Below are 14867 nucleotides of genomic sequence, written 5' to 3'. Positions count from 1 at the left end.
CGTTGACCCTTTGTGTCTCTGGCTAAGACGCTGTTAGATGACTCATGTGATGAAGTTGGGCAGCTTCCCTGCAAGTGTATGTTTATTACGAGATGAATGTCTCTGGCTAAATTTACACATCACGGTAACATTTGGTTCATGAGCCAACCACTTAACGATCAAGGTTTGTAGGGTCTACACATTATATAGAAATGTCTAACCCAGCCTGCTTTGTGACCAGATTAGCTGGTGATGCATACAAATTACAACCATTAAGGCTGCTGGTGTCATAAGTACTACCTGTCAGTGAGTTGAGACTGAGGTACAATTGATTTAAAAATGGTATGATCTGGATGGTCAAACCACCTGAGGTGGTCAGGAAAGTGATCACAATGAGTATTTCACTTGTCTACAACTGCTTAAACGTGGGCACAGATTACAGACATCAAGACAAAGGCACGTTAGCCCCAGGTACAAATGAGTCCGGTGAGAAGCTTGTAAGAGAGAATAAAGGAAACATGTTCAGTAATATTGGTGTGACATTTATTCATGTACAAGAGGCAACTAGTATCGTCTTCCTGCCGCTTCGTTTAATTCAAACAGACAACAGCAGTTCAGAGATTTTGTAAGAAATGCTTCAGCACAATGGTCATTGAAGTTGATTTAGACGTTGAAGGAAAACAGCAAGACCTGATGAAGATATCCCAGCAGCCTTGTACATCTTCAGGTTCACCAGGAAGATATCCTGCGAGACAAAATCGTCAGCATGGTAGTCTAGTGGTTAGAAAGGTTACAAGTACAAATATTTCATTCTGCCCCTGAACAGGCAGTCAACCCACTGTTCCTAGGCAGTCATTGAAAATAAGAATTTGTTCATAACTGCCTTGCTTAATAAAAGGTAAAGTAAATCACAAATTCTAGTTCCCGGTAGTGTGCATGCACAAAACTCACATTCAGTCACACGTGTAAGCCACATCCAAGTACTTATAGGTTCCGACACAGGGGTCACCGAACACAGAGTTGGATACCTTGACGATACACTGGCGCTCTCCATCACACCTGTGTGTCAACAGGTAGAGGTTAACACCACAGCCAATGACTTCCTACAGGTACTGAAACCTTCAGTGTGCATTTACCTTTCTGCCATTGTGCTGGTGGTGGATTGGCTGAGGCAGTTGGTGTTTTTGAGTTGTTTATGTGGGCGCCCAATGGAACACACATCGTATTGACGACGACCATAGTTGGCACGCTGAATACGGATCTCACCTCGATCTGAGGAAGAGACAGGACAAACCTGGGTGTTGGTGTGGGCTAGTGACTAATATACACGGCACCACATGATTAAACTGTACGGTAGTGTTGACCAGCTTACCACATAGTAGTTGAGAATCAGAGCCTTCACATATGATGCTGCTTACTGCAAAGACAACACAGGAGTTACACCACTGGCCAGACAAATTAAGACATACATTAGCCTGGTGAAGTGTTAGGGATGGGCACTAACAGGGAATGTTGATTCCAGGTGCATTTTTATAAGTCATTATAAACTTGTTAGCATGAACTAAAGAACACAAAGTTAGGCTCGTCATCTGCGTGTGAGTTGCGCTAGCTATTTACCGTTCACTGAAAGTCAGTGGTAAACCAGTGGTAAACCAGATTTAGTGCATAAGCATCAAATAAGCTTGAGACACTTCCCTTCCATGTTCTTGCTGGCTAATTGAGCTAGATATGTAAATATAACTAGTAACAGCATATGAGACAAGTCAAAAATAGTCATAATAGTCATTCAGCAGTTATGGCTTGGGTGAAGTAGAAGCCGTTCAGGGTCCTGTTGGTTCCAGACTTGGTGCATCCGTACCATTTGTTATGGAGTAGCAGAGACCAGTATAACTTGGGTGGCGCGAGTCATTGACAATGTAGGGCCTGCCGACACACGTGGTGTCGACATCCTCTGATGTACTGGGCCGTACGCTATACCCTCTGTAGCACCTTGTGGTCAGATGCCATACCTAGTGGTGATGCAGCCAGTCAAAAAGCTCTCAATGGTGTAGAATTCAGGATCGGAGGGCTGATACCAATCCTTTTAGCCTCCTGGCTGGGAGGGGCTCGGCCCTCCGTTTCCTGTAGTCCACTACCAGTTCCTTTGGAATCACACTGCAAGGTCTCTGACCTCCCTATAGGCTACTCAAACTAAACAAGTTGCATATCCACAGCTTGCTAGGGTTAGTTAGCAGGTGAGGGTGGTTTACACTTGGAGAAACAAAAGTTAACAAGCTGGTACCATAGGGGAACCAAACCATTATATTGCTTTTCTAGCAATCAGCTGAGCTTACTTTTTTACAAGATTAAAAGTGGGTAGGAGAATTAAACAATATCCCAACACTACGTCGAATACAAACATGGATATCGGTGCCCACCACTAAATATTATTAGCACACATTCAGAGACTGACTTGTTTCTTGCTGTTGGACACAGGAGTATTTGGCGACCAGGTACTTATAAGTCCCGACACAGGGGTCTCCAAAAACGAAATTGGATGCAGGGACAATACACTCGCTCTTCCCACCGCATCTGTGTGTTTCAAAGACAGGTTGAGGTCTTGAGTTCATACAGGTAAACACAACAAGTTCCAGCACATTTCTGCCATCTAGCTGGTGGTTGTTTACACTACAGCCAAGGAGTTACAGGTTCTAGTACCTTTCTGCCATCTTGCTGGTGGAGGATTGGCTGAGGCAGTTGGTGTCGGTGAGTTGGTTATCAGGGCGCCCAATAGAACAAACATCGTGTTGACGACGACCGTAGTTCGCACGCTTGATATGGATCTTACCTCCATCTGCGGGAGATGGAGAAGAGAGAAAATGAAAACAGTGAGGCACGAAGGAGAGCCAAGTATGGCTCTCTACAGTGTGGGCTAGTGACGCTAATCTACAGTATAAACGTAGGTGGTCGGTGAGTATACTGTTCAGCAGTGTGGACTAGCTTACCACATTGCAGTAAAGCATCAGAGCCTTCACACGTGATGCTGATTGCTGCCAGGACAAATAAACAGGAATTACACACCACTCACATTAGCTTGGTTAAGTAGTATCATCATTATTACATACAGTACCTCCATCTGTTAGTGTGCAGCAAGCTGTAGCCAGCACTGAAACAACATCACACAGCTAGTTCAGCAACATTCAACATCATATGCACTTGGACCATGAAGCTACAACTCAGCATTGGTCTCTATACTCAACCATTTCAGTTATACTAAGTGTATTATAGTCAAGTTCAGCATTTGGTCTCATATTCCATGCTTTGAATACTTTTTTGCCCAAAAGGAACTGAATGTCGCTCAAATCATATTACATGTACTTCTTTTTACTCACAAATACAAACATTGTCATATATATTTAAATTATAATCTGCATCAGATACAGATTTTGTGTACTCACATGTGACCACCGTCAGTCTCAAAATGCTCATGATGCCAGGTACAGGAGTGGTACTAACAGAGAAAACACAACTGATGATAAAAAGATCCAATACACCTGGTATTTATGTTATGTGACATGTCTTAATTTACCCAGGTGTTATCTATTTGTCTCCAGATGCACCTCATTGCAATTAGGGGCCGGTGTTTGCCAGTCAAAACCTGGCTATTGAGTCAGTCTCATGGAATTAGATAGAGGACTCCAGATGGATGAAATCCATTTTGGCATGAACATTGCCATTGAGGTCTTCCAACATTTTAAAGTAGCAATCAGGCCTACCACTTTTGTCAGCAAACTTGATTATTGAGTTGTCACTCAGTCATGGGTGAACAGGGAGTACAGGAGGAGGCAGCGTGGCGGATGTGTTGTTGCCTTCACACCCGAGGTCAGCGCGTCTGGGGGCTACTATATCTTTTTTGACAATTAGCCTGGAACCTTTTACTTCACGGAGTCCTGCTGATCCATCATGACTGATCTGCCGATGTAACCGCACGAAGGGGCTACAAAGGACTTTGTCCATCGCAAAGTCCCTCTAAGGCCCTTCTGCTAGCCTGCAAGCCCAGGCCCGCAAGCTGTCTGAATCGCTGTGTCTCCAGCTCGCCCAGCTACTCGATGGACCCAATGATCACTCGGCTACGCACGCCTCTCCCTAATGTTAATATGCCTTGTCCAGTGCTGTTTTGATTGGTAATTATTGCCTTATTTCATTGTAGAGCCTCTAGCCCTGCTCAATACGCCTTAGCTAACCCTTTAGTTCCACCTACCACACATGCGGCGACCTCATCTGGTTTAAATTATGTTTCTAGAGACAATATCTCTCTTATCGTCACTCAATGCATAGGTTTACCTCCACTGTATTCCCATACTGCTATACCTTTGTCTGTACATTATGCCTTGAATCTATTCTACCGTGCCCAGAAACCTGCTCCTTTTACTCTCTTTTTCCGAACGTACTAGACAACCAGTTCTTATTGGACTTATCCGTACCCTTATCCTACTCCTCCTCTGTTCCTCTGGTGATGTAGAGGTTAACCCAGGCCCTGATGTGGCTAGCTCCACTCCCATTCCCCAATCGCTCTCATTTGTTGACTTCTTTAACCGTCAAATCCTCGGTTTCATGCATGTTAACATTAGAAGCCTCCTCCCTAAGTTTGTTTTATTCACTGCTTTAGCACACTCTGTCAACCTGGATGTCCTAGCTGTGTCTGAATCCTGACTTAGGAATACTTCCAAAACCCCTGAAAAAACCCTGAATAGATCCAAAAACCCTGAAATAACCATAACATTTTCTCACAGATAGAACATCCAAAGGGGGTGGAGTTGCAATCAAATGCAGAGACAGCCTGCAGAGTTCTGTCTTACTGTCCAGGTCTGTGCCCAAACAATTTGAGCTTCTACATTTAAAAATCCACCTTTCCAGAAACAAGTCTCTCACCCTTGCCACTTGCTTCAGACCACCTTCTGTCCCCAGCTGTGCCCTTGACACCATATGAATTTATTGCCCCATCTATCTTCAGAGCTCGTGCTGTTAGGTGACCTAAACTGGGACATGGTTAACACCCCGGCCATCCTACAATCTAAGCTTGATGCCCTCAATCTCATACAAATTATCAATGATCCTTCCAGATACAACCCCAAATCCGTAAACACGGCACCCTCATAGATATCATCCTAACCGACCTGCCCTCCAAATGCACCTCTGCTGTCTTCAACCAGGAACTCAGCGATCACTGTCTCATTGCCTGCGTCCGTAATGGGTCTGTGGTCAATCGACCACCCCTCATCACTGTCAAACGCTCCCGAAAACACTTCAGCATACAGGCCTTTTTTAATCGACCTGACCCGGATATCCTGGAAGGATATTGACCTCATTCCAACAGGATATTGACCTCATTCCTCATTCCAACAGTAGAGAATGATTATTCTTTGAAAGTTCTTTCCTCAACATCTTAAATAAGCATGCCCCACTCAAAAATTGTAGAACCAGGAACATTTACAACCCTTGCTTCCCTCCAGACCGGACTGCCTTTGACCATCACAAAAACATCCTGTGGCGCTCTGCATTAGCATCAGATAGCCCCCGCGATATGCAAATATTCAAGGAAGATAGGTACCAAAATAGACAGGTGGTTAGGAAGGATAAGGCTAGCTTTTCAAACAGAAATTTGCATCCATGTAGCAAACTCCAAAAAGTTCTGGGACACTGTAAATCCATCGATAATGAGAGCACCCCCTCCCAGCTGCCCACTGCACCCAGGCTAGGAAACACTGTCACAACCGATAAATAGATGATAATTGAACATTTCAATGAGCATTTTTCTACGGCTGGCCTTGCTTTCCACCTGGCTATCCCTACACCGGTCAACAGCCCTACACCCCCCAGATCAACTTGCCCAAGCCTCCCCCATTTAATCTTTCACCAAAACGCAAATAGCTGATGTACTGAAAGAACTGTAAAATGTGGACCCCTTCAAATCAGCTGGGCTTGACAATCTCGACCATCTCTATCTAAAATTTTCCGCAGAATTTTTGCAACAACTATTACTAGCCTGTTCAAGCTCTATTTTGTATCGCCAGAGATCCACAAAGATTGGAAAGCAGCTGTGGTCATCCCTCTCTTCAAAGGGGGAGACACTCGACACCCAAATTGCTACAGACATATATCTATCCTACCCTGCCCTTTTAACCACCTAACTGAGGAACTCAATTTAACCTTGCGCAATACCCTAGATGCAGTTGCACCCCTAAAAACTAAAAACATTTCTCATAAGAAACTTGGTACCTGGTATACAGAAAATACCCGAGCTCTGAAGCAAGCTTCCAGAAAATTGGAATGGAAATGGCGCTACAACAAACTGGAAGTCTTCCGACTTGCTTGGAAAGACAGTACCGTGCAGTACCGAAGAGCCCTCACTGTTGCTCGATCATTCTATTTTTCCAACTTAATTGAGGAAAATAAGAACAATCCAACATTTATTTTTGTTACTGTCCCAAAGCTAACTAAAAAACAGCGTTCCCCAATTGAGGATGGCTTTCACTTCAGCAGTAATAAATTAATTAACTTATTTGAGGAAAAGATCATGATTATTAGAAAGCTAATTACGGTCTCCTCTTCAAATCTGCGTATTCCTTCAAAGCTCAGTTGTCCTGAGTCAGCACAACTCTCCCAGGACCTAGGATCAAGAGAGACACTCAATTGTTTTAGTACTGTATCTCTTGACACAATGATGAAAATAATCATGGCCTCTAAACTTTCAAGCTGCATACTGGACCCTATTCCAACTAAACTACTGAAAGAGCTGCTTCCTGTGCTTGGCCCTCCTATGTTGAACATAATAAACGGCTCTCTATCCACCGGATGTGTACCAAACTCACTAAAAGTGGCAGTAATAAAGCCTCTCTTGAAAAAGCCAAACCTTGACGCAGAAAATATAAAAAACTATCGAAACTATATCGAATCTTCCATTCCTCTCAAAACTTTTAGAAAAGGCTGTTGCGCACCAACTCACTGCCTACCTGAAGACAATGTATACGAAATGCTTCAGTCTGGTTTTAGACCCCATCATAGCTGTTATTCACTGCTATGCGGATGACACACAGCTGTACATTTCAATGAAACATGGTGAAGCCCCAAAATTGCCCTCGCTAGAAGTCTGTGTTTCAGACATAAGGAAGTGGATGGCTGCAAACAGTGTCTCCTGACCCCTCCTGTCTCAGCCTCCAGGATTTATGCTGCAGTAGTTTATGTGTCGGGGGGCTGGGGTCAGTTTGTTATATCTGGAGTACTTCTGTCCTATTCGGTGTCCTGTGTGAATTTAAGTGTGCTCTATATAATTCTCTCTTTCTCTCTTTCTTTCTCTCTCTCGGAGGACCTGAGCCCTAGGACCAGGCCTCAGGACTACCTGGCATGATGACTCCTTGCTGTCCCCAGTCCACCTGGCTGTGCTGCTGCTCCAGTTTCAACTGTTCTGCCTACGGCTATGGAATCCTGACCTGTTCACCGGACGTGCTATCTGTCCCAGACCTATTATTTGAACTTGCTGGTCATTTATGAACATTTGAACATCTTGGCCATGTTCTGTTATAATCTCCACCAGTCACAGCCAGAAGAGGACTGGCCAACCCTCATAGCCTGGTTCCTCTCTAGGCTTCTTCCTAGGTTTTGGCCTTTCTAGGGAGTTTTTCCTAGCCAACGTGCTTCGACACCTGCATTGCTTGCTGTTTGGGGTTTTAGGCTGGGTTTCTGTACAGCACTTTGAGATATCAGCTGATGTACAAAGGGCTATATAAATACATTTGAATTGGTTTGATTTGATTTGATTTGAAGTTCAGGACACATCTAGAATTATATGATAATCTCATTCAACTTCTGTGTGAAGCAGACTAGAGTAGGTGCCAACCATTGTATTTGGAATTACTGTACTACAATCAAATGTTTTTAAATTTTGAAGTATCTAGGCCACAATAGTTGGTCATATTCCTGACACTTGTAATGTTGTCTGTGTAATAATGTAACGATTGTTGGGGTAATAATGTAACGGTTGTCAAGGTAATAATGTAACGGTTGCCAGGGTAATAATTTAACGGTTGTTGGGGTACTAGTGTAACTGTTATTAACTTCTTGAAACTCCCCATCCCGGATCCGGGTTTGTGACTAAAACCTCAGGCTCATTAGCATAACGCAACGTTAACGATTTCTGAAAATCGCAAATAAAATGAAAATAATGTGTCTGCTCTCAAGCTTAGCCTTTTCTTAACAACACTGTCATCTCAGATTTTCAAAATATGCTTTTGAACCATAGAAATTGACTAATTTGTGTAAGAGTATGCAAAGCTAGCATAGCATTTTGAGTAGCATTTAGCACGCAACATTTTCACAAAAACCAGATAACCAAATAAATAAAATCATTTACCTTTGAAGAGCTTCTGATGTTTTCAATGAGGAGACTCTCAGTTACATACCAAATGCGCAGTTTTTCCTGAAAGCGTCTGTGTGTAGGAGAAATCGTTCCGTTTTCTACATTGCGTCTGGCTACCAAAACGAACCGAAAATTCAGTCACCTACAACGTAAAACTTTTTCCGGATTAACTACATAATATCGACCGAAACATGGCAAACGTTGTTTGGAATCAATCCTCAAGGTGTTTTTTCACATATCTCTTCATTGATATGCAGTTCGTGGAAGCTTGCTTTCCTCTCTGTATCCCAAGGAAAAATACTGGCAGGTGACTTTTGCGCACCAATTTCGGCGCAGGACACCGGGCGGACACCTGGTAAATGTGGTCTCTTATGGTCAATCTTCCAATGATCTGCCTACAAATACGTCACAATGCTGCAGACACCTTGGGGAAACGACGGAAAGGGCAGGCTAATTCCTCTCGCATTCACAGCCATATAAGGAGACAATGGAAAACAGAGCCTCAAAAATCCTTGTCATTTCCGGGATGCCATCTCATCTTGGTTTTGCCTGAAGCTCACGTTCTAGGGCACGCACAGAGAATATCTTGGTATTTCTGGACACGTCAGAGTGTTTTCTTTCGAATGGTATCAATTATATGCATAGTCGAGCATCTTTTTGTGACAAAATATCTTGTTTAAAACGGGAACGTTTTTCATCCAAAAATGAAATAGCGCCCCCATAGATGTAAGAGGTTAAGGTAATAATATAACTGTTGTCAGGGTAATAATGTAACGGTTGACAAGGTAATAATGTAACGGTTGTCAGGGTAATAATGTAATGGTTGTCAGGGTAATAATGTAATGGTTGTCAGGGTAGTAATGTAACGGTTGTCAGGGTAATAATTTAACGGTTGTTGGGGTAATAGTGTAATGGTTATGTCAGGACCCGGTTACGAACCTGGGTCTCCGGAGTGAGAAACAGTCACTTAACCAACTGAGCCACGAATAGTCAGCAGAACCCAGAAGATGAGGCAGACACAGCAGTACTTAAGACGGTGTATTTAATAAAGTAAAAAGGAGAAGTCCTTCAATACAAAAATGGCAAATCCAAAAGGTGGTAGGAATAGCACAAAAAAGCCTCAAGAGATACTCAAAAACAAAAACAGAATTCCACAAGAGCATCCACCGGAATCGACAAGAATACACAGAACACTAGGGCTGGGTGCTAACATACAAACACAGAGCACAGAACTGAGGGAAACTAAGGGTTTAAATACAATCAGGGTAAATGAGGCACAGGTGCAAATAATAATGGGGAACAAGGGAAAAAACATAAGGTCAAAAAGCACAATGGGGGCATCTAGTGACCAAAACCCGGAACAACCCTGGCCAAATCCTGACAGAATCCCCCCCCTAGGAACGGCTCCTGACGTTCCTACCAGCTCTCTCAGGGTGGAGGGCCCTGAACTGACGAATGAGGTCAGGGTCCAGGATGTCTTTGGCAGGAACCCAGGAGCGCTCCTCGGGACCGTAGCCTTCCCAGTCCACCAGATACTGCCAGGACCGCTGCACCCGGCGTTAATCCACTATCCGATGGACGGTATAAGCCGGCTGGCCTCCAATAACACGAGGCGGAGGGGGAGGTCTGTCTGCCGGGACAAGGGGAGAAAAAACAACAGGTTTTAACAATGAAATGTGAAATGTGGGATTAATCTTAAGGGATCTGGGTAAGTGTAGGCGATAAGAAACTGGGTTAACTCTCCTGGCAACCTTGAAGGGACCGATGTATTTTTGGGACAGCTTGCAAGACTCCACCCGTAGAGGTAAGTCTCTTGTGGAGAGCCAGACTCTCTGGCCGGGGCGCAGGGTAGGCCCGGGACGGCGGCGTCTGTTGGCTTGTTGTTGGTACCTCTGTGAGGAACGCATAAGATTAAGACGGGTCTTCCTCCACATAAGCCGACAGCGTCTGACGAACTTCAAGGCTGAAGGCACTCTGACTTCTGCCTCCTGGTCCGGGAACAATGGAGGAGCATAGCCAAACTGACACTCGTGCGGGGACATACCAGTGGAGGAGGAGCGCAAGGTGTTGTGCGCGTATTCGGCCCAAACAATAAAGGATGACCATGTGGACGGGTTGTCACGAGTCATACATCGGAGGGTGGTTTCCAGCTCTTGATTCATCCTCTCTGTTTGGCCGTTGGACTCCGGATGGTACCCTGAAGATAGACTGGCAGAAGCCCCCATGAGTTGGCAGAAGGCCTTCCAAAACCTTGAGGCGAACTGGGGACCTCTGTCAGAAACCATATCTTGAGGAATGCCGAAGACTCGGAACACATGATTAATTACCAACTCAGCCGTTTCCTTGGCAGAAGGTAACTTAGTCAGAGGGACGAACCTGGCCGCCTTTGAAAACCTGTCGATTATGACTAGGATAGTAGTATTGCCATGGGATGGAGGAAGTCCAGTAATAAAGTCCAATGAGATATGGGACCAGGGTCTGTGGGGAACAGGTAAAGGGTGAAGGAGTCCTTGAGGGCAGAGGTGAGAAGATTTGCCCTGGCAGCACACGGGACAGGCATTGACGAAAGTGGCAACGTCTTCTCTTATGGTAGGCCACCAGAACTTACGCTGGATGAACTCCAAGGTGCGACCTACGCCCGGATGACAGGTGAGGCGAGAGGAGTGCCCCCACAGAAGGACCTGAGTCCTCACTGCCTTGGGGACAAACAACCAATTGGCAGGACCTCCTTTCGGGTCCGGTTCGCTAGCTTGAGCACGTCTCACGGTATCCTCAACTTGCCACGAGATCGGAGCCACAATCTTAGCAGCAGGAAGGACAGGCATGTCCGTGTCATCTCGAATGGCAGGAGCGTAGACTCGGGACAGGGCATCAGGTTTGAGATTCTTCGACCCGGGCCGATAGGTGAGGATAAACTGGAATCGATTGAAGAAAAGAGACCATCTAGCTTGTCTAGAGTTCAACTGCTTCGCCTGCTGGATATACTCCAGATTTTTGTGGTCCGTAAGCACTTGAAACGGGTGAGAAGCCCCTCGAGCCAGTGTCTCCATTCCTTCAATGCCATCTTAACCGCTAGGAGTTCACGATCCCCACATCGTAGTTCCTCTCAGTCGGGGTAAGCCGGTGTGAGAAGAAAGCGCACGGATGAAGCTTCTTGTCTTCACCCCTCTGAGACAGGACAGCTCCAACACCAACCTCTGATGCGTCTACCTCCACCAAAAATGGTTCATCCGTAGTCGGTAGTATCAGGATGGGAGCAGAGAGAACGCGCTGCTTGAGTCCTTGGAAGGCCGTCTCAGCTTCTCTTCCCCACAAAAACCTTGCATTGCCACCCTTGGTTAAAGCTGAGAGAGGGGCTGCCACCAAGCTGAAGTTCTTGATGAACTTGCGGTAAAAGTTTGTGAAGCCCAGGAAACGCTGAACTTCCTTAACGGATTTGGGGGTGGGCCAATCCGCTACCGCCCCTACCTTCCTGGGGTCCATTTAGACTCGACCGGGTTCCACTACAAATCCCAGGAATTGTACTCGGGATGAATGGAATTCACATTTTTCCGGCTTAACGTACAGATGGCTGTCTAGGAGGCGTTTGAGTACTTGTCTGACATGCTTAGTGTGTTCTTGAAGGGAACTCGAAAAGATGAGGATGTCATCCAAGTAAACGAACACAATATGTTAAGCATATCCCTAAGCACATCGTTTATGAGCGCTTGGAACACCGCTGGGGCGTTGGTCAGGCCGAAGGGCATCACCAAGTATTCATAGTGACCAGTAGGCGTGTTGAAAGCGGTCTTCCACTCGTCACCAGGTCTGATCCGCACAAGATGGTATGCGTTCCGCAGGTCAAGCTTAGTGAAAACAACTGCTTCCTGGAGCAGCTCGAAGGCTGTGGCCATAAGGGGTAGCGGGTAACGGTTACGGACGGTTATGGCATTGAGCCCGGTAGTCGATGCAAGGACGTAATCCACCGTCTTTCTTGGCCACAAAGAAAAACCCTGCTCCCGCCGGGGAGGTGGATGGACGCATGAGGCCTGCTTCCAGAGCGTCCTTGATGTAGGTATCCATAGCAGCTCGTTCGGGTGGAGATAGGGAAAAGATCCGACCCCTGGGGGGGCAAGTGCCCAGAAACAGGTCGGTTGGGGCAATCGTAAGGTCTATGGGGTGGTAGCATGGTGGCCCTCTGTTTGCTAAACACCAGTTTGAGGTCATGGTAACACTCGGGAACTCGGGTCAGGTCGATGGATTCTAAAGACTCGGGAGTAGAACTCGGGGAATTCTGGAAAATACAAGTAGCTTGGCACGTAGGACCCCACTGCTTGATAGTGCCCATAGACCAGTCGATGTGAGGGTTATGGGGAACAAGGGAAAAAACATAAGGTCAAAAAGCACAATGGGGGCATCTAGTGACCAAAACCCGGAACAACCCTGGCCAAATCCTGACAGGTTATTAAGGTAATAATGTAACATTTATCAGGGCAATAATGTCATGTTGTACCACTGATTTCTTTCCATAGCAATGTAACATGTCATATTTTACCAGAACAATATAGTGTAAAACAGATACAGTGGAGATATTAGCATGCAATTCTTACTGGAATAGCTCAACTTTTGTTTAGAGGGGGATGCATGTCAGCAACATGGAGTGAATCCTTACAACCGCTAATCCTGGCTATCAGCGGACTCTTGTCTGGCAGCGAAACAGCTCATTTTGCATCATTTACTGCCTTTTAAAAACCAGAGCTGATATGGCTGACTTTCTAAAAACAAATGTGTTTAACACAAACTCCTTGTGGATCTGAGTAAGTCGAGAGAAAAAAAACGATCTCTCCTTCACTAATAAAGAACGCCAAAATTAGTTTTGAAACATACAGAAAAAATTATGTTCAGTAAATTCATAATGTTTAGTCTTATATTATTAACACTTAGCTCTAAGACATCTCCCTGCCATATAACATCATTTATGCATACATTATGTAATATGTCAGGGAGATTTGTATACTGTAGCTCAGAAAGTAGTACTAAGTCTACGTTGTGTTGTAAGCTGTTAGTAGCCCATGTGACTCACCCTTATTACAGAGCCTATTTTTTCCCTCATAATTTAGCCTACCGTTCTGACTTGGTGGTGCACATGTAGCCTATAATCTGTTTTAAATAAATGTAATTAACCAGATATTGTAAGCGCTGTCCTTGTCTGCTTATGTGCCCCCTTTATTTATTTACGTCCTGTGGTTCTGACTTGGTGTACAGGGAGAACACTGTAAGAATGGACAATGTTCGGAATTCCATCGCTGTACATTTCAAAAGTGCTGAACAAATAGTTATATTGACTACGTCTGTCCAAGTTCGCTCATTAATGTCTCAATCTAAAATTACGGACTGCCTCTCATCCGCTCGTCGTCCCCTTAAGCCAAAGTTTGTAGATTTCAATTGTTCAGTAGAAAACACATCAGACATATCAGCTATGTTTTTTGAAAAGGCAGTAAATGAGGCTGAATGAACTGTTTCCCTGCCAGACAAGGCCCAACTGATAGCCAGGTGTAGCAGTGGTAAGGTGTTGGGACTCTGCTGTTGGGACAGCTTTATGTAGGCCCTAACAGTTTGTGGCACCATTTGTCTCCATTATAGTCCAATTAATGCATTGTTTAATGTTGTGTTGTGGCTTTGCTCGCAATCATCAAAAACGTTTGTTTTGAGTCAAGATGTACATGCCAAAATCACCACTGGTCTCTTCACAGTGCTCCTTCTAACATAAGTTGTTATTTGTGGTACCTGGGTTTGCAGAGAATTCTGTTTCGTCATGGCTCTATTAAATACTGTTAGTTTCCCAGCCTATTCTGGACCTGGGGACTGGGAAACCTCTGGTTGCATGTCTTGTGTTGTACCTTCTTGTGTTGATCCAGCTCGTACAAAGACAAGATTGACATGCATATTCCTGACATTCGCACCAGTCACATTCGCACGTGTACATCAAAGTGCAAAAAAATAGGGCCTGTAGGACCTGTCTGGTCGACTGAGATGTCAAGAAAGCAGAGCAACGCCTTATCATGGACAGATCTCTTCCCATTTTAGCAACATTGAGTCTATATGTTTAGACCAGCTTGCTGTCTAGTGTTACAATTGCCACAATATTCAATAATAGCTCTAAATGAGATTTAGCGTTGAGCGAGTCATTTTTTTCTCACAAAAACAATACTTTTGGTTTTTGAGATATTTTTTGTCATGTTGGCAAAAGACTGTTAAAACTGTTAAGGCTGGATGGATGGACAAACAAGGGTTGATAAACTGTATGGTTGAAAGAGACAAAGTGCAAAAGGAGTGGAAAATAAGTCTGGGTGCACATCTGACTGGAAACTGTTCAACAATGTGACTAAACAACAATACCTTTCGTTTTTGAGATATTTTTGGTCATGGAGTGTATGTGGACATATGGACACTTGCTCATCGAACATCTAATTACAAAATCATGGGCGTAAATATGGAGTTGGACCCCCCTGTA

At 44.7% G+C, this 14867-nt stretch overlaps 1 protein-coding gene across 1 annotated transcript; it reads right to left on the bottom strand.

Annotated features, from left to right (window-relative positions):
• Positions 1-652: 652 nt before the first annotated feature.
• LOC135540981 (L-rhamnose-binding lectin CSL3) lies at positions 653-3447 on the bottom strand. Its single transcript, XM_064967134.1, has 9 exons — positions 3417-3447; positions 3089-3124; positions 2964-3008; positions 2677-2812; positions 2432-2550; positions 1352-1396; positions 1116-1251; positions 931-1038; positions 653-724 (listed from the first exon to the last, which is right to left on the bottom strand). The coding sequence occupies exons 1-8, from the start codon at positions 3445-3447 to the stop codon at positions 933-935; spliced, it is 654 nt and encodes a 217-aa protein (XP_064823206.1). The 3' UTR covers positions 653-724; positions 931-932.
• Between the last annotated feature and the right edge of the window lie 11420 nt (positions 3448-14867).

Source organism: Oncorhynchus masou, chromosome 6, assembly GCF_036934945.1.
Source record: "Oncorhynchus masou masou isolate Uvic2021 chromosome 6, UVic_Omas_1.1, whole genome shotgun sequence".
NCBI lineage: Eukaryota > Metazoa > Chordata > Actinopteri > Salmoniformes > Salmonidae > Oncorhynchus > Oncorhynchus masou.
The sequence above is the reverse complement of the archived record's forward strand: the minus strand, read 5'-3'. Positions and strand labels throughout refer to the sequence as shown.

What these genes read in the sequence shown, in the direction of transcription:
- LOC135540981 (XM_064967134.1), bottom strand. Translation starts at nt 3,447, where the DNA reads ATGAGCATTTTGAGACTGACGGTGGTCACAT. An exon ending in GAGACTGACGGTGGTCACAT is followed by an intron (nt 3,125 to 3,416) that starts GTGAGTACACAA and finishes ATGTTGTTTCAG; the next exon opens with TGCTGGCTACAGCTTGCTGC. An exon ending in TGATGCTTTACTGCAATGTG is followed by an intron (nt 2,813 to 2,963) that starts GTAAGCTAGTCC and finishes CATCTCCCGCAG; the next exon opens with ATGGAGGTAAGATCCATATC.